The sequence below is a fragment of the Tauraco erythrolophus genome, chromosome 2 (genome assembly GCF_009769465.1).
Source record: "Tauraco erythrolophus isolate bTauEry1 chromosome 2, bTauEry1.pri, whole genome shotgun sequence".
Taxonomy (NCBI): domain Eukaryota; kingdom Metazoa; phylum Chordata; class Aves; order Musophagiformes; family Musophagidae; genus Tauraco; species Tauraco erythrolophus.
The window spans coordinates 119,139,446-119,157,701 of record NC_141466.1 but is presented as its reverse complement, the minus strand read 5'-3'; the positions used below and the strand labels follow the sequence as shown (position 1 = coordinate 119,157,701).

The window sequence follows — 18,256 nt, the reverse complement described above, 5'->3', positions numbered from 1 at the left end:
GTGCCGCTGGAGATCGTTCCCCCGCCTCTCCCCTTCTCCCTCGCGGTTTCCTGGCGCCATCTCGCGGGCCTCGGGCCTGCGGCTCGGCCCATCCACCCAGGCCTCGCCCGGGGGCGCGGCGCCTGCAGCCCGCGGGGACCCTAAGCCACCCGGGAGGCGGCAGTGGAGCTCGCCGCGATCCCCGTGGCGGCAGGGCGGCTGCTAGCGCGTACTGCCCGCCGGCAGGGCGGAACCCCGCCGCAACCAAGCACCCGGCCACCTCCGTCCCGCCGGGCGCGGAGGCGGCCCCGCCTGAGGGGCGAGCGGGGCGCGGCCTGGGCCGCGGGGGGCGGGGCCATGCGGGCGGGTCCCGGGGTGTGCGTGAGGGGGCGGGGCCGAGCGGCGTGAGCGCCGGTGCGCGGCGGCGGCTGCAGCATGAATGAGGCGGAGGGCCTGCGGCAGCGCCGGCCGCTCCGCCCGCAGGTCATCACCGAGGACAGCCCGGCGCAGGAGGCTAAGGAGGGCAGGTGCAGCCCAGCGGGGTGCCCCCCTCAGCGGGAAGAGGCGCTGGTCGTGGTCGTGGCCGTGGCCGTGGCCGTGGGGGTGGCGCAGGCCTGTCCTGAGGGGAGAGGAGGGCCGGGTTGCAGGGAGCGGTGTGATGGCGGGGGGTGCTGAGCGCCCAGGCCAGGCCTGGCTGGTGCGAGGGAGGGATTCAGCGTTTCCCAAGGGAAGGGGCCGGTCTGGCCGGGGTGCCGAGGAGGAGGGTTCGTGGCGGGTGAGTTGGGGGCCCTGGTCCGGCCCGGCTCGGGGCTGTAAGGGCGGTGAGTGGGTCCCGTCTGGGGGAAATCCGGCTGGGAATCGTGCTGCGAGGGGGAGCCTCCACTGGAAGCCCCGGTCTGGGCCAGAGCGCCCTGAGAGAGGCTGTCCCGGGCGAGAGTGGGTGGAACGTGTTCGCTGCCTGGGGTGTTGTCCCGGGACTGAGCAGGTCGCTGCGGGCGCGGGGAGCGAGGCCTCGGTTCCCCTCTCTTGGCTGGCGGCACAGGTTGATGCCGGGGCACCCGTGGGTGTCAGCCTGTGGGTACCCCCGGCCTCCCAGCGCCCCGGCTCTGCAGCGGAGGCTGACAGAGAGAGGAGGGGTTTGGGCGGGGCCTGCACACCTGCTTCTGCCGAGCTGCAGGAAGAGCTTTTAACCCCCCCCCCCAAAAACAAAACAAAACAAAAGGGTTTAATTTGTGGCTGATTTTTTTTGTTTGTTTTTGTTTTAGCGTTGTGGTTTGTTGTTCGTTGTTCTTTTTTTCCTGTATTTGTTTATTTGTTTGTTTGGTGTGGTTTTTTGTTTGTTTGTTTTTCCCCAATGAGTCTGTTTAAGTACTGTTTATCTTTTGGTAGACAAGACCTAACAGGTACCGCTTTGTGACCTGCGCAGATTTATTGTGGATGTGAGAGTTCTGTGTAACTCTGGTTAGTCTGTTTATATTTGGCAATAGTTTAAAGAGTAATCTGCAGTTTAAAGGCTAGTCTATATGTGTCTGAGATAGAATAACCTTATAAACAGTCCATTAGTTTGTGGCTAAGTTAGAGAAAATTCCATTTACAATTTTCTGTTTAGAAGTTTTACAGAAGATTAGCTTCACTGTAGCTGAAGGCAATAGCTGCAATAAGAAAGTGGTGATGTTTGCTTTACCTTCCACTGAATAAAGTAGTTGATGACTTGTAATACTTTGGTTCACTGTCTGTTATGTCTCGTCTGATTTGAGTACCTTGCAGGTTCTTATTCCTGCCCTTCAGAGTCATCAGAATGAAAGACTGTGTATGGTGGCTTGCATGCGTAGCCCCCGTTTTTGAAGGAGAGCATCAGCATCTCTCAGCTTGAGAGACTCATCTTCCTGACTTCAGTCTCTTGTGGTAACTTTGCTCAAATCAGTTGCATTTCTAGGGCTCCAGCAATGATCCAGAGTATCCACAGGTCCTTTTCTCATGAGACTGTCCTGCATGAGAGCCAGTGGAAGAAATTCTACAGGCTGCTCTTTTTGTGGCTGGAAGCCACGGCAGAAACTCTTGGTGATGAGACAGTCTGGACTCCTGGCTATGGTGACCTGTAGTATCATCTTGCCAGCCTTCTGTCTCTTTTTCAAGAGCTGGTGCAATGGCCTCAATTTTTAGTTTTTAGTGACAACTAAATTGCAGTTATTATAACTGGAGTCCTGGTGAGTTGCATTCTCGAGATTTGTGGTTGAAGTCCGTGTAGGATTAATTATAGGAGACACAATTATCTAAGGATTTCTGTTTTGCTTATCAATATTGGCGAACCGTTACTTCAGCAATTCTTTCTAGTGACCAGCCAGAAACTTACAGTTGTCTGTATTCTACATTGGGTATGTTTTGTTTGTTTACTTTTCTAAGGATTCTGAACAGCTGACTTTTCAACTATTATTTTTGGTAAAGTTTTAGGGTTTTATTTAAGTTCTTGTGGCTTCAACAGTGTCTAAAATAGGTCTTGCAGTTTGCAGGCTTTAAGTGTGAGTTTGCTTGTCACCTCATTCTTCCTGCCTTTTTCCTCTTTTGTCAATTCCTTTAAGTTTGAATGTGTATCAGAAATATGACCTTTACTTAAGAGCTTTAGTTAAGGAGCTTTAATTAAGTTGGCTTTGGCAGATGAGCTCCCGTTCATCTTCATCTGCTTCTTTTTGTGTCAGGTGTTTTCAACTGTTACAAAGATACTCACGTGTCGTCTGACAGTATTTTTCATCTTACAGTACTGAGCCGTCATCTTTTGAAGGACAGTGGAAGGACAAGGCTGACAGCTGAAGTCTTTGTGTAAACTTGGGGATTGCCTTGTATCTCTACCACCCTCTCTCTATTCTAAATCCAAAGGGAGATAGACTGGGAGGTTGTTGCTTCTTGGAGACATCTGCTGTTATAACTGGAAGTGCTGAATTTTTCTGATTAATTGCAAGGGCAGTCTGGCTCTTGGGAAGTATGAAGAGGACAGTGCAGATGAGAAAGCTTGTTTGAAGCAGTTTCCCAGCCTGGTCCAGCTCGGATGGAGACAGACTTAGTGCTGCTATACTGCTGAAGTTCATGATGGGAGAGTGTGAGAAATAAAATTTATTTTTTAATGTATCTGGGAGCAGGAATACCTGGACATGCTGGTGGAAAGGAAGTAGGCTCCAGTGGTGAGTGCCTTGGGGAAGCTGGAGCAAGTTTGGTGACCAACAACAGCAGTGCTAACAACATTTCTTGCAATGGGCTGAGTTGTCTGTGGCTTTGGGCTAGCAGCAGTGGCAGCTCTGGTAATGGCAGGCTGTCACCTTAGCACAGCCTGGTGATTTGCGCGGCAGCTTGCGATGGCCCATTGGGTACTGTGCAGAGCTGGGGAAACTGGGGCAGGCCTTCATCCTGACTGCCTGTGTCTGCTACCAGAAGAGGGTGACTGACAGCAGTTGTGCCATCAGGAAAGAGGTGTGATGGATTATCAATATTCAAACTCCCATATGTTGTGCATGCAAGCAGTGACTAAATCCAGGCCTAGTTCTGTCCTTCCTGTTCCCTCTGATAATCCCAAAGGTTACTTTGAGGCTGATGTCAATGCTGTGAGTACATGTCATTAGCTCCCCAGTTGTGATATTTGTGCTCTGGGCAGTAGTTCATATTTCCTACTGTCTAGATGATTGGCTGATGAAGGACAAAACAGTGGAAGTGGTCCAAGGATTAATGCAGAACCATCAGGCACTGTTTGCCTTTATTTAATTGATACTGCAAGGAGACTGGCCGGCTGTGCCACTGAATGATTCAGAGCAGCTGAAATTGTGGGAGCTGCTTTTCCAGTTCAAGGCTAGGTTGTTGAACATGGCTCTGTGCTTTCCTCTGTAAATGCCTGATTGATCCCTCTATACTTATTGACAACAAACCCTGTTTTTCTCCTATGAAAGAATAATTTTACTTTTGTTGTATTTTGATGGGTAAATAGAAGATGCATAATTTCTTTTGCATGCTGAGGCTTGAGTTTCCAGCCAATGTTCATTAAGCATTCATTTAACTTCCTCTAATGTTTGTCGTTTTAGTTGAACTTTTAATCCAAAATTTGTGCTGGGGTGGAAACCATTGCCAAACCTGAAGATCAAGTTAAAAAAAACAACAAACAACCAAACAATATCATCCCTTCCTCCTCCCCCAATTCTTGGTGTTTGTTTGGTGGTGGTTGTTGTTGTTTGGGTTTTTTTTTAGTTAGCTGTAACTTGTAGCATGCATGAAACCTGCACATGAGAATACTCTGCCTTACTCTGCCTCATATGATGCCAGTATGCTGAGACTGGGTAAATATCCCTTTCTCTTATCCTAATCAGTTCAAAATGGACCTTAAAGTTTATTCAAAATAGTGGTTGGGCAAAAGTATTTCTTGTTCCTTTTGTGAAGAAAATAGGCTGTAAAAGAATTTTTAAAGACTATTATATCTTAAACCAGCTTAGCATGTTAATCCTATTTCTCGTCTGGTTTTGACAGTACTTACAGCAGCAAGGTGTTCCGCGTCACCTTCTTGACTTTGGCTGCGTCTCTGACTGTGCCCCTGCTTGGAGTAACTGTACTGCTGGATTGTCCTATAGATCCTCAGCCTATAAGGTAAATTGTTGCTTTGTTTTGGAATAAATGTTATTGAAGCGTAACTTCTCAGATGTGTTCTGTTGGTTTAGTGGTTTGTTTCTTTTTTTAGCAAACAAGAGTCAACCGTGTAAAGTGGTTCTAACTGGGTTAAGAAATGGGGAGTGATTGCGCTATTATCCTTTGCTGTGGCTTGCTTCACGTACTCAGTCTGTTTCTGAGCCATCTTGTGCAGCTGTGTGTCACTACTGATCACTGAAGGAGCTGAATTATGTCCTCTGATCATTAATCTGGAAAATTATTTTTGGCTGTCCAAGCTGTCAGTGGAGCTTGTGATTACTTACGTGCACTCTTGCTTTCTGTGAGGCAAGAACTGCGTTTTCACTAAGGACCAAGCTCAACCTCTGCTATTATAGTTCTGTCAAAGAGAGACTGTTTATCTGAGGATGGAGATTGAAATGGATAACCTGACTAGGTTGATTTGGTGCTTTGTACCAGTGGAACTATAAGGTGATGTTATATTTAAATTCAGATCTCATAAAGCAGTGCAGCTAGGTGATTTCTGCTCTGTCTGAATTCATAAATACCTGAATCAAGGTCTGTATCGTGTATAGTGTAACAGTGAATCAGCTCCGCGAGAAGATGTGACCTTCGTTGGGAGAAGTTGTGTGTGAAATGCTTTGAGTGCTGGCATAGGGTGAAGTCAGGCTGTTTAGTGCTCCTGGCATTCTGAAGTAAGTGAAAATGCTTAGCTTGCTAAATGTTTATGATCAACTTGATCATTCCTTAATGGAAAGGAACAACAACACCACTGTAAATATCTCTACATTGAAAGAAACGGTTAATGTAGTAGGGTAGTACTTTGAGAAGTCTTGCCAACGAGCTATTAGATATAAGCTGCCTCATTGCAAATCATAATGAAATGTTTTCTGCTGTGGTTGGTTTAACAAAACCCAGTTCCCTGAAATGCATTGGAACTGAACAGTAATTCTGAAAGCCAAGAGGATATGTCTATCATAGAATGGTTAGGGTTGGAAGGGACCTCAAAGATCATCTAGTTCCAACCCCCCTGCCGTGGGCAGGGACACCCTTCACTACACCAGGTTGCTCAAAGCCTCATCCAGCCTGGCCTTGAACACTTCCAGGGATGGAGCAGCCACAACTTCTCTGGGCAACCTGTTCCAGAGCTTCATCACCCTCAGAGTGAAGAATTTCTTCCTTATATCTAATCTAAACCTGCCCTCTTTCAGTTTAAATCCATTGCCCCTTGTCCTATCACTACGTGCCCTTGTAAACAGTCCCTCTCCAGCTTTCCTGTAGGCCCCCTTTAAGTACTGGAAGGCTGCAATTGGTCTATAATGCTTTTCCTGTTACATATATTGTCTAATTCTGGTCCACGGTAACAGTGTTCTGCATGCTTACATTTCTTACTTTAAGTCTCTTTCACAAGATCGGGAGAACTGTTCTTCCTGCTCAAATCACTGGCTGATATTGCTCTACATTCGTAATTAGCTTCTGAGCTTCACTGACAGAGGTGGTTTCAGTCTATACAATAGATAGGATGATTCTATGTGATGTTTATGGAATGTTTTGAGAAAACTTAAGGAGGTAGGTGCTGTCTGAATCCATTCCTTCAGTGAAAGAACATGTAGAAATCTTGTTTGCCAATAATGATGTTATTCCTGTAAGCCACTGGAAATAATGAGGAATAAGAGGGGCAGAAAAAAGCAGATACAATCTATGAAACTCCATGTGAGATTCCTGCAGTTCTGGGTTATTTCAAGTTCTTTCTCTGAGAGCATGCCTTGGATCATACTGATCCTAGGGAGGATTTTCTGCTTGCAAACACAACTGTCCGAAGTTCCCAGCAAACGAATTCCTTATCTGAAGCCTGCTATACTCATCTGAAACTCTCTAATGCTTGGAAGAAGGGATGGAAAATGGATTTGTGTTAGCATTGTGAAGACAACTCTGCTGTAAATCTTCTGTGGACAGGAGGTAGTAATTCAGTTGGCTTTGCTACTGCAATAATACATACTGAAAAGAAAGGTTGCTGTCTGTAACCAGACAGATAGAAGTATGTAATTTTCTCTCCTTTTGAATTATTTGTGTTGTGAAACTGTTCTCCTCAGTTGTCATGGTTTTTATAGTTTACAATTTCAATTGACTTTTTTCCCCAGCCACTGAAGCTCTAGAGATTGTGATGATTTTCACTATATGAGCAGTAGAGTTGAAATGGGGTTGGTGATGAATGGGTCCTGGACCCTGGGCACGTTTCAAAGTCAAACATTGTCTTTTTAAGATTCTACAAATGGAAGGCATTTGCTTATGGTTATATAAGGAGCTATTGGAGAAAAAAAATAGATTGAAAAATTGTTTCAAAACTTGGCGAGGAGAGCTTTAGCATACTCTTGTGAATGAACACCTGGTGAGTTTACCACCTTCCAGTTGGCTTGAACCTGGCTATTTATGTGAATAAGGGCTTGCAAGATTGGACTGTACTTTGTCATTTTGAGGTTTCGGTTCAATGCTCGTTAAGTTTATGTGCATCTTAATCCTTTGAATTGGTCTTTCTCCATGGGAATGCATTCAAGTCATGAACAAGAATACGTTTCCATATGGTACGAAAGCATGTGTGTCCTAGTGTTTAAACTACTGGAACGCTTTTTTCACTAGTTGTATGCTAATTAGTAATTAAAAATTATTTTTTCTCCATGATGAAAATGCTACATGGTGTCAGATCTCAGTGTACTGTAAGATGCCAGGCTTTTAAATTTTAAAACCTTTTTGTTTAGAAATTTGGGTATATCTGCTTAGGAAGAGAATTCTGGTATAAACAAGTCATTCAATTGAGTAAGAAAGCAGTTATTCTTTTGTGTTGTGGCAATGCTAAAATCTTTTGCCTTTGTGCAAGATAGGTGAGCTGGCAATGTGTTGTTGGACTTGAAGCTGTATAGACTTCCAGATATGTCTTAGGAACACAACTGCAATTTCTCCGATCAGCAGAACCTGAAAATTATGATTCTTGATGAACAAGAGTCAATATTTCAGCTTCTCAGTTGTGCTTTCTTTTTTGAAACACGCTATTTGTAAAGCATAGGTCAGGTATGCAGGAGTTGGCAAACTAGGAAAAAAACGATCCAACATGTTGCTCAAGAGTGTTTGCAGACTTGCGCAAAGGATCATGAGATCTCTGTTCTGTTTTCCAGTTTGAAGGAACCTCCCCTCTTGACAAGTGTCCTAGAGCCCAATATCAAGTTACGAAAAGCTGAGCGATTATGGGAAAATCAGCTGGTTGGACCAGAGTCTATTGTCAATATTGGGGGTAAGCACTGACAAAATGAACTTTTATAGAAGATTCTTTAAATGTTACTCCATTGATAAGGGTTTGTTCAGCAATATAGCTCTTGGATAACAAACTCTGGAAGCTATTTTGAATATGCCAGTTTAAAAAAAAAAAAAAAACACAAAACCCAGAACAAAACTGTATTATGCAGCAAACCCTGGCTGCTATACACTGTTCTCTTCTTTCCCCAGTACAAAATAACCCCAACTGGCAGCTAAGCACCAGACAGCGGATCACTCACTTCCCCCTGGTGGCATGGGAGAGGGAATCGGAGGGGTAAAATTGAGAAAACCTGTTCATTGAGATAAAGACAGTTTAATAGGTATAGCAAAAGCTGCACACACAAACAAAGCAGAACAAGGAATCCATTCACTACTTCCCATCGACAGGCAGGTGTTCAGCCATCTCCAGGAACGCAGGGCATCACACGTAACTGTTACTTGGGAAGACAAACACCATCACTCCGAATGTCCTCCCCTTGCTGCTTCAACCCCCAGCTTTATATGCTGAGCGTGACGTCATATGGCATGGCATATCCCTTTGGTCAGTTGGACCCAGCCGTGCCCCCTACCAGCTTCCTGTGCACCCCCAGCCTACTCGCTGTTGGGGTGAGAAGCAGAAAAGGCCTTGACTCTGTGTAAGCACTGCTCAGCAGCAACTAAAACATCCCTGTATTATCAACACTGTTTCCACCACAAATCCAAAACAGACCCATACTAGCTGCTATGAAGAAAAGTAAGGTTCTCCCAGCCAAAACCAGCACACAGATTAAAAATCCCTGTCTTCCAGGACTGAAAGCATCAGCAGTGGAGTCAGGGGCTACTTATGTTTGGAGGAAGTGGCCTTGTTTTTCATTTGGCTAGCTCTTAACTGGGAATTAATATTTACAGACTACTACCTACTTCTCTAATGCTTATCATCCCTGAGGGAGCTGAGTTTTGTGATGTTAATTTTTGCTTATAAGACAGGAAAAAAAATCTCTAATTGATAAAAAAGCATATGTTGCATGCACTACAGGTGCCATCCTATACTTCTCTCTTTTAGAATGGGTGTTCTCACCAAATCACAAACCAATGCTGCCTCTGAGCAGTTTCTTAATGAGTTGGCTAGACTTGTAATGGCATGATGCCCACTTGTAGGAAACCAGCTTTGTGCAGGGATTGTTCTCTGTGCCTTCTGGGGGGTGTAAAGCTAGAAACTACGCTTGACATAAGTCCTTGACTATTTTAACATGAAAGGAAAGGGTGTGGGAATTGCAAGCAATTACTTACTGAAACATCCTTCAGTACAAGAGGTGCTCAGTTGCCATATTGTTTATTTTTCTTCTGCTATATCTTCTCATAAATTGCTAAAATATTTCTAAAAAATTATTTTACCCAGCAAGAAACTACTGTAAATTCCTTCCTCGGGTTACACTTTTTCTGTAAAAATATCTCTGTTAAAATGTGCTGATTCTTCTGAATCTTCTTCTGAAGCCACTGATTCTTCTCTGTTACCTAGTTTTGTTGGTCTCATTGGAAACTCTTTAAAGAAACCTTACTGCAGGGGACAACTGACCTATAGGTGAAATAATCAACCTGACTGGGAATAAGTTTTGTATGAATAAATGTTGAAGTTGTCTTATTCCCTTGTAAAAGTGTAATTAGCAAACTTAAAACTTCAGTTAAATTGGAGATGGAAAAGTCCAAACAATGGACTCTGCTAATCCAATGGTCTTTCATTTAATTTGGTTATATGGGAAAATTTGTGTGGTGTTTGTATTCAGTGTTTGTGTTTTATACTATCACAAGGCTCGGCATGAATACAGTAATTTGGCAATGCTTTTGGTTTGGGTAGTTGTTCAATTGCTATGGTTTTTGCAATTCTTCTCCAGAACTGATACCATATGGGCATTGGCAGGTGTCCAGCAGCCTATGTGGACTGTATGAGAATGAGATGTTTTATCTAGTCAGTCTCTCTTTGAAGAGTAGCAAGATGAATGCAGTGCTTGACCACATATTATGATGACATAGACATTTACCCAGGGGGATCAATCTGATGACTAGCCATTACACTGGTACATTACAAAGGTACATTACATTGTACCTTTAACCAAAGATTTGGACCGTTTATTGGTGAAAAGCTTCATATCCTTTCCTCATAACTCCTAAGACTTAAATCTTTCCTTTCTTTTTGAATTGGAAGAAATCTATCCAAATGATCTTATTTGCCTTCATCTTTCCCCGTTCCTTTCCTGTGACTGAAGACAACTCTGTTACTTTACTGTGTCTTAAACATTGCTTCTACTTCATGCTAGTAGAAGGATCATGTACAAAGATGTTTGCCGCTACAGTTTTGTGATCAAACTAATCACACCAGTTGTTTTTGCAGATGTGCTATTTACTGGGACAGCTGATGGGAAGATTATCAAAATTGAAGATGGAGAAATACATACAATCGCCAGAATTGGCCATGGTCCTTGTGGTGAGTGACAGCACCTGAACATAGTGTGTCCAAAAACATCTGGGTCGAGGCTTGTGTTGGTTAATGTCCTGTCTGGATTGCTCATGCAAGTGCCTATCTTCCTCTGTAGAGATTTGTAACAGAAATATTAGTATTTGTATGAATGAAGTATGAGTGGAAATATATGTATAAGCAGTGGAAGGAACAGCAGAACTAAGGGCCAAAAGAATGGGAATGAGTGCTCTTGATAACAAATGACACTGTTCCCAGCAGTACAATTTAGGAATGGGTGTTTTTTATGTCATGACTACCAAGGCCTGTGCTCCTGTAAGACTGCAGCGTGGATGACTTGTCCGTAGAAGATCCCGTAACTTAACACCAGGAGGAAGATGAGGTTGAAGTACATCATAAATAACATTCCTTTTCCTGTTAGTCCATCTAGAAAAAGCACGTATCCTAAACAAGAAAAAAACGGGCAGCAACCTGGCCTAATATTTATGGAAGCTGAAGTCAGCAAGATTCTGAGGTGAAGGGCCACCCCATAAAAACTGAGGACTCCTAAACAAGTGTGAGTGAATGAACTCTGAGATAATGTGTGAGTGGGAAAGGTTAACTTATTTAGAGATTTTTGAAAATAAATATCACGCTCCCCATCTACAGAATTTTGCCTGCATTTTGTTGTACTAATTTCCCTTCCTCTGTTTGTAAGTTCAGTGGGGGGTTGTGTTGGCTGCACCTGCCTTAGTGGAGATCTTCCATTGGTCATGATATTTCCATTTTCTCACCACTAAATTGCAGTTGGTTCCTGTTGAATTCCCCACCTCTTTCTGAACCACTTATTTACTTCATTTAAAGAGAGTTCTGGAACTAAGTGAGGAAAAACTGGCGGTGGCTTGTTTATTAACAGAACCATTTCTATGGAGAGGCTTAATGTTGGCCATCGCAGTACTGCCTGGGCCGTCTGAGAAGCCTGGCTGGTGTGTGTTGGGATTGTGGGTGGTTTTGTTTATGGTAATGATGTAGAAGCTTACATGGGGTTCTGCAGCCCTGAGCTGATTGCCAGTGAGACAGAAATTATGGGCAGTAACTGTTGCTGGCTTTGTGTAGCTCACATTGACGCGTTCAGCATTTTAGCCGTGCAATTTTACATGAATGTTCACATGATTAGGCTCTGGACTGATTTGGAAGACTCTCGTGGCTGCCTAACAGGTAGGGCAGCCTTGGTGCTGACAGCTAGGAAGCAATATAATAGGAATATTCCTATTGCTGATAGGAAGCTGGACTTCCAGCTGCTGCTTAAGTGTAAATGTGGGTTGGGGTGGATATGAAGAATAACCTTTCTACTGCTCATTTTCATTGGACTTGTACAGCTTGGGATAGATGGGACGATTATGTGCTCCTATTTCTTTGAGGTCAAAGAGGTAGTGGGGAGCCTAGGCTTACTTCTTGCTCCCTCAAGTTGGGGAGGGAAGTGGAAAGGCTGTAGCTGAATATCTTCTCCAGAAGTTTCTCTTGCTAATCTTTCAAACTACAGATGTTCTGAGGTTCTTCAGGACTCAGTAGACAAATATTTCAGGTTTACAGTATTCCCCTTCCTCCTCATATAGAAGTCTTCAGTCTTGAGAAACCAGCTATTTCACGACAATGTTAGACCTTTCCAGAAAAACAAAGTTCCAAGGTGTGCATGCTGTTTGGTGGTGGTTTTTTTTTATTTAAAAAAGAAAAGAAAAACCTGCAGTAAAACTGATTCTGAGAAAAAGCATGCAGTTAAATCCAATTTTCTGACATTCAGCCCTACTCGGGACACCTGTTAGCTAGCTACCAGCCTGGCAAGTTATAAGATTATCTCTAGACTGGTGAAAACATGGGGATATCTGTTTCACACCTAAGGAAAGTAAGAATAATTTCTTTAATGAATGTGTGTGGTGCTGGCCACAGAGTTCTGTTAGGCTACAGTTTTACCTATGTAGGCAGCCTGAATGCGTTGTATTTGTTTCTATTTGGATAACCATTTTAATTTTTTTTTTCCTAAGGAACCCGTGAAGATGAGCCAACATGTGGAAGACCACTTGGCATCAGAGTGGGGCCAAATAACACTCTTTTTGTGGCAGATGCTTATTATGGGCTCTATGAAGTTAATCCTGGTACAGGTATGACTTTTCTGCTGCGAAGTTCTCTTCCACTGACAGATCTGGGCTTGATGTGCAGTTTTGCCAGACACTGCATGCAAAACAATGCCTGCCTTCTCTGCAAAGTGATTTGGAGCTGTCTGGATGAAATATGCTAGGCGAGAACTTGGTATTTGTTTTCTCGTAGCAATTGCTCTCTCTCTATTTCTGTCTATCTGGATCAGAGTTAGCAGTGTTTTATCTTCTGGTTGTCAAGGTTGGTACGTCAGGGTTCATGAATAAAGCTTTGTGTAGCCGTGTCAGTTTTCATAAATGGGAAACAAAAATATTGCTGTTACATGAACTTTTTGTTGTGTTTGCTGTACTCTTGTTTCTGTCTTGATCTCACTGTGTGGTAGCAAAGAGCTCTTAACTTCCCTGTAATCTCACTGTATAGAAAGTGAAGAAAGATGTATTTTGGTACAGCTGAAGATTAAGTGTCTTGTTCCTGCTGAGAAAGGCACTGTTGCATTATGTCCTTTGTTTTATGTCCCTGGGCCAGATCTCGATTTTTAGGAGCTGTGCTCTCAGAAAGCAATAGTTGCTTTCATGTAGCATTGATTTTCTGTCAGTTTACATCTCCAAATTGGCTTGAGGTGGGGAGAGGAAGGCAGGCAAATGCTAGGTGAGATATAACCGAAGGGCTCAGACTGTGTGGCTCTGGGAGGAGGTATGATCAAGGTCTCCCCTTTTGATGGCAGACAGCTGCCATATTAGCTCAGTTGTGACAAAAACAATCAAATAAACCTATGCCCAAAGATGACTTCAATAAATTTTGGTTAATTTTTAGAGATTTGACCTTAATTTACCTGGTAATATTTGGCAGAGCAGTTCAGTGAACCTGCTGATGTTTTAGCTTGTAGAAAGTACTAGTCTTTGTTCCTGCAGATTTATGGGGAAAGAGGGAGTAGCGATTGGCTTGCTGCATCCTTCTACAAGGTTGGGAACTGAGTTTGCACTTGGTTTAATATGAGCTTCAGAAATGTGAAGAGTCTGGTGCTTATCAGTAGGGAGCATCATGTACTGTTTTGTTTTTTCTGAAGAGTATTTTCTCCTGGTTATTCACACTTGGTGTTGAGTTGTTCCATTACAACCCAAAACCTTATAACTTAAAGACACAAATGGAAAAAGTGTGAAGTGCCTGCTAATTTCATGTATTTAACACATTTCCAAGGCAAGATATACAAAAACTTGTCTTGTATGTCTTTTTTTTCCTTCTTGTTTTTGTAACCAGGTGAAACAAAAATGCTTGTGTCATCCAAGACAACAATTGAAGGTCAGAAGTTGTCATTTGTGAATGATCTTACAGTGACCCAGGATGGGAGAAAAATCTACTTCACTGACTCCAGTAGCAAATGGCAAAGACGGGACTACTTATTCTTGATTATGGAAGGCACAGATGATGGGCGGCAAGTATCTTTTCCCCAAGGCATTTAACTTACTGTAAGCTCAGCTGTAGGAACGGACTTGGTCTTCAAGATTTTTCTCTTTATAAATTACCAGTGCAAACACTGCACTGGCCAGGAAAGGGTGAGAGGATATGTGGATGTTGCTGATGAGACCTGCAGTGAAACAAATGAGAATCCTTTTTTTTCCCTTCAAGAGGACTTGCATGGAACATCTATTTTAAAAGGGAAGGTGTTAGCTTTACATTCATTCAGCCTAAACGCTTCATGAATGCCGTCAGTCTCAAGTGGCTTGGTATTTCTGCTGTGTTCATAAACAAATGCTTCCTGGCTGTTCTTCCTTTTTAACTTAGATGAAGTACATGTGAGAGAAGGTAGAATACCTGGAGAATGAAACCAAGGTGAATAAGTATTTGTCTTCACTCAAAACCATATATAACGCTTTCTTTTTAGCCTGCTTGAGTATGACACAATAACGAAAGAAGTGAAAGTCTTAATGGTGGGGCTCAGGTTTCCTAATGGTGTCCAGCTCTCTCCTGCGGAAGACTTTGTCCTGGTGCAGGAGACAACCATGGCTAGAATCAGGAGGTGAGTGACTTTGCTGAAAGTATTGCTACTCTGTGGAGATTGTTTAAATAAATGAGTTGAATGACAAAAGAAACCCTACGCTCTGTTCATGCCTAGTTACCAATGGCAAAGAAGGTGGCCTTCCTCAATACTTAATTTTTTCTTTCACTGTAAACATCTGGACTGCATAATCCTTCCATCATGGGCTCCTTGAGCATAGTGGAGTAAGCTGACTTTTTCTGGGGAATGCAGCTCTGCTGTATTTCGCTGCACCAAAATAAGGGAAAAAAGACTTTTAAATTTTTAAATTAATTCCTTTTGGGACTTTTATTTCTTACTGCTTGCGTTAAGATGTCCTAACCCTAGTATCTCTAACTTTCAGGTATTATGTGTCTGGGCTGATGAAAGGTGGAGCAGATATGTTTGTTGAGAATATGCCTGGTCTTCCAGATAATATCAGGTTAAGCAGCTCTGGAGGATATTGGGTAGCTATGTCAGCTGTGCGACCCAATCCTGGATTTTCTTTGTTGGATTTCTTGTCTGAAAAACCATGGATTAAAAGGATGATATTTAAGGTAAAATAAAATCAAAGAATTTTTAAAAATTCTTTTTTAGTATAGGAATGGAAGTGATAAATATTTGTTTGTGCTGTTTCTTTCTCTTCACAGGAAGATTTCTAAAATTTTTTAGTGCTGTGGTTAAAACTTGTCCCCAAGTAGAATAGTCCTTATATATTCATCAGTAGCAAAACTAATATTTGCTTCTCTGAGTAGCAGGGACACATCTCTTAAGTAGCCTTCCATCTTCATCTCGGGAAAGGAGGAGTGTCTCTCTCTGCCCTAGCCATGCAGCAACACAGGATCTACTTTTGGATATGTGAAGAATTCACCTTTGTACCTGAAAAGCCTAAACTACTTATTGCCAGGTGTCTGGAGAGCATTTGGGAAGTCTGACCTGTTCTAATGACTCCCCTAGGCATCCTAGGAGACAGTGTGTATGTTATATATGCTGCTAGGTGACACTCTGTTATGACTCAATATGCCTGTTATGTCACATCCCCCTTTAGGATGAGGATGAGCAAGAATAATGTATTTTGTGAGGGATATCTGATGCTAGAGAAACTGCATGATGCTTTTTAAACAATACAAAGACTTGAAAATACTTCTGTTCTTTAAAAAAAACCAAACTAAACCAAAAAAACCCAATAAGCAGTGTTTAGGATGGAAGTGCTATTTCAGCTAAACAAACTCTGTGCTGTCCCTGTAAAACCTGTTGTCTCTCCTGGTGCAGTGCAGGAGCCTTGACAAACTGATGCTATGGAGAGCAGAGCATGATGTCTGCTGCTTGACATCAACTGCACCAGAACAAGCTGATGTCTCCTGCGTGGACATCCTTTCAGCCTAATGCTGGAGTAGAATGTGTTTCTGCTGGTCCTTTGGGGTTTTTTGTTTATTTTTTAGTTTGCTCTTCAGATGTTAATGTGTCAAGCCTACGTAATAGTGTTTACCCACAATGTATGCTTATGTTCTTAGCTGCTTCTTCCAAGAACTGTGGAATGGTCTTTGACTGTATAAGTGCCTGAGATCTAATTGTGGAGAGCAAAATCTTTTGTTGTTAATTTTCTTTTTTTTTTCGTTTTCTTTTAGTTGCTGAGTCAGGAAACGGTGACAAAGTTTGTGCCCAAATACAGCCTTGTTGTTGAACTTAGTGAGACAGGATCCTACAGGAGAAGCTTTCATGATCCCAACGGAGTGACGGTAGCTTATGTTAGCGAGGCACATGAGCACAATGGATATCTTTACCTGGGCTCCTTCCGGTCTCCGTTTATTTGCAGACTTAATCTCCAGCATGTTTAACAGCCTATCCATGACAAAGTGCCACTGTCTATAATACTCCAGAGGTACAAAGAAAGCATGTGCTTGTGGCAGTGTGTGACCAAGGACAAAAAGTGAAAGAACAGTCTGTTAACATGCAGTAGTACTGTGCTGTTAATGTAGGAAAACATACAGCTTGATGTACCTGTCCTCTTCCTTGATTTGACTGCCCTTGCTTTGGAGTTGGCATGCATAACTATCATCATCTGAGGAGTATGGTGGGACATCTTCATACAGTTACATGCTCCTTAAAGAAAATCCATTGTTTTTCCACACCCAGCCCTGTTTGGAGTCATCTTAAACAGACATCATCTGTCACCTGTAATGTACATCATCTTACACTGGAAGGATTTGTGATGTATGGAATCTAATTGTGTATGATTTGGATCGAAGAGAATGTCTTGCATGTGTATGTCTGTTTTAGAACCTCTTGTTCAGGAGTGATTACAGTGTATGTTCCAACGTCATACCATGGTGCTGTGGTAGAGGCAGCAATATCCAGAACATGCCTAGAAATCTATTGATATCATTTGAGTTTCTTCAATTTCAGCAAGTGTAATCAACATCGGAAACTACAATTAACTGTTAATCAACATGCAGAATCAAATTTGATCACTATCTCTGGACTCCTGTGTGGTGTGTTTTTTTTATAGCATTGTAATCAGATGATGAATCAAAGTTGCATTTTCTGTTACTAAAGACTAGTTCCAGTGCATTTAAAAAGGGTCACTGTACTGTTTCCCCTGTGTTTACCAGGTGCTGTAACTCTCCTGTGCATTACGTAGGTGGCCATTCCTGAGAGACATGGGAGGGAAGAGGGCCAGCTGCAGGAATCTTCTTCAGCATGCTTTTTATGGAGAACTGGTAAAGGTTTCAGAGAAGGCTGATGTCTGAAGATGAATGTGGACTGAAAGGTCCCCTGTAAAATCTACCAATAGTGGATGAGAAAGGCTTTGGTGGAAAAACTTGGATTGTGGTAGTAGCTCATGGATGCTTTCTGACATCTCCAGAGGAAAGTGTTTACTTCCTCTGTTACCAGATACCCTGCTTGGTAAATGCAGAGAATGCTTTTCTGTCAAGTACTATGAAGGAAAGGCTGTTCTGTTACATTTTAAATAAGAAGTTTTGTGTCTTGAAGAACTAAAGGGGTTACTTCACCAGCTGTGTGATTTAGTGGATTGATTCCTGTTCTGGGATTGAATATTTTGCTGCTCTCTCTTTTTCTGCCACTGGGTGATGGTCACACATAAACTTAACGCTATTGCTCCATTTCCTCACATTTGAAAAGGAGAAAATCAAGATTTGCTTGGTATATATAAGGACAAGCACCAGAGAAGGGGAAGATGATGTTAAAAATGTTATCTGCTTTCACTGGCCTTCTGCGCTTGTCTTTATTAATGGAGAGATATGCAAATGAAAGTGATTATTTCCTATCAGTGCTTCTGTCACCTTGTTCTGTGTTAGGACCAGACTGCAGCAGTCCTGTGGCAAGTAGCTTGGTGGTTGCTGGATCAGGCTGACTTTTTTCTGTACAGGCCGGGGGCTGCAAGCCCTTCTGCTTGACCTGGTGGTTTCTGCATTTGGGAGGGAGCTCAGTAAGAGGCAAAAGAAGCCTGGTAGATGAGGTGCTGCAGGCTCTGACCTTTGGTCCAGCTGAGCCCTATCTTGATAGTTTGTGAACAGAGAATGGAGTGATACTGTGATAAATCTAAAAGGCTGGCGAGGTATGACCTGCTGGGGAGAGTGCGGGGCAGACTTGTTGCTGTGGGAACTCTGAAGAAGGGCTGAGAACAGGACATACTTGCAAAATCTCTTTCTGGGGAAACCAGGCATAGGGCAGGCTGTTTAAACAGGAGCTGGTAAGCATTGCTCTGC

At 43.0% G+C, this 18,256-nt stretch overlaps 1 protein-coding gene across 2 annotated transcripts; it reads left to right on the top strand.

Moving 5' to 3' along the window:
* The first annotated feature begins 414 nt into the window (after positions 1 to 414).
* On the top strand, positions 415 to 17,011 carry APMAP (adipocyte plasma membrane associated protein). Of its 2 annotated transcripts, none has more exons than XM_086630528.1 (9): positions 415 to 506; positions 4,483 to 4,599; positions 7,788 to 7,903; positions 10,295 to 10,387; positions 12,400 to 12,516; positions 13,769 to 13,943; positions 14,394 to 14,528; positions 14,890 to 15,082; positions 16,154 to 17,011. In XM_086630528.1, exons 1-9 carry the CDS (start codon positions 415 to 417, stop codon positions 16,361 to 16,363), a joined length of 1,248 nt encoding a protein of 415 aa, XP_086486654.1. In that variant the 3' UTR covers positions 16,364 to 17,011. The 2 variants fall into 2 exon arrangements, with proteins under 2 accessions (XP_086486654.1, XP_086486663.1); XM_086630537.1 differs by having other exon boundaries at positions 10,283 to 10,387.
* The last annotated feature ends 1,245 nt before the right edge of the window (positions 17,012 to 18,256 follow it).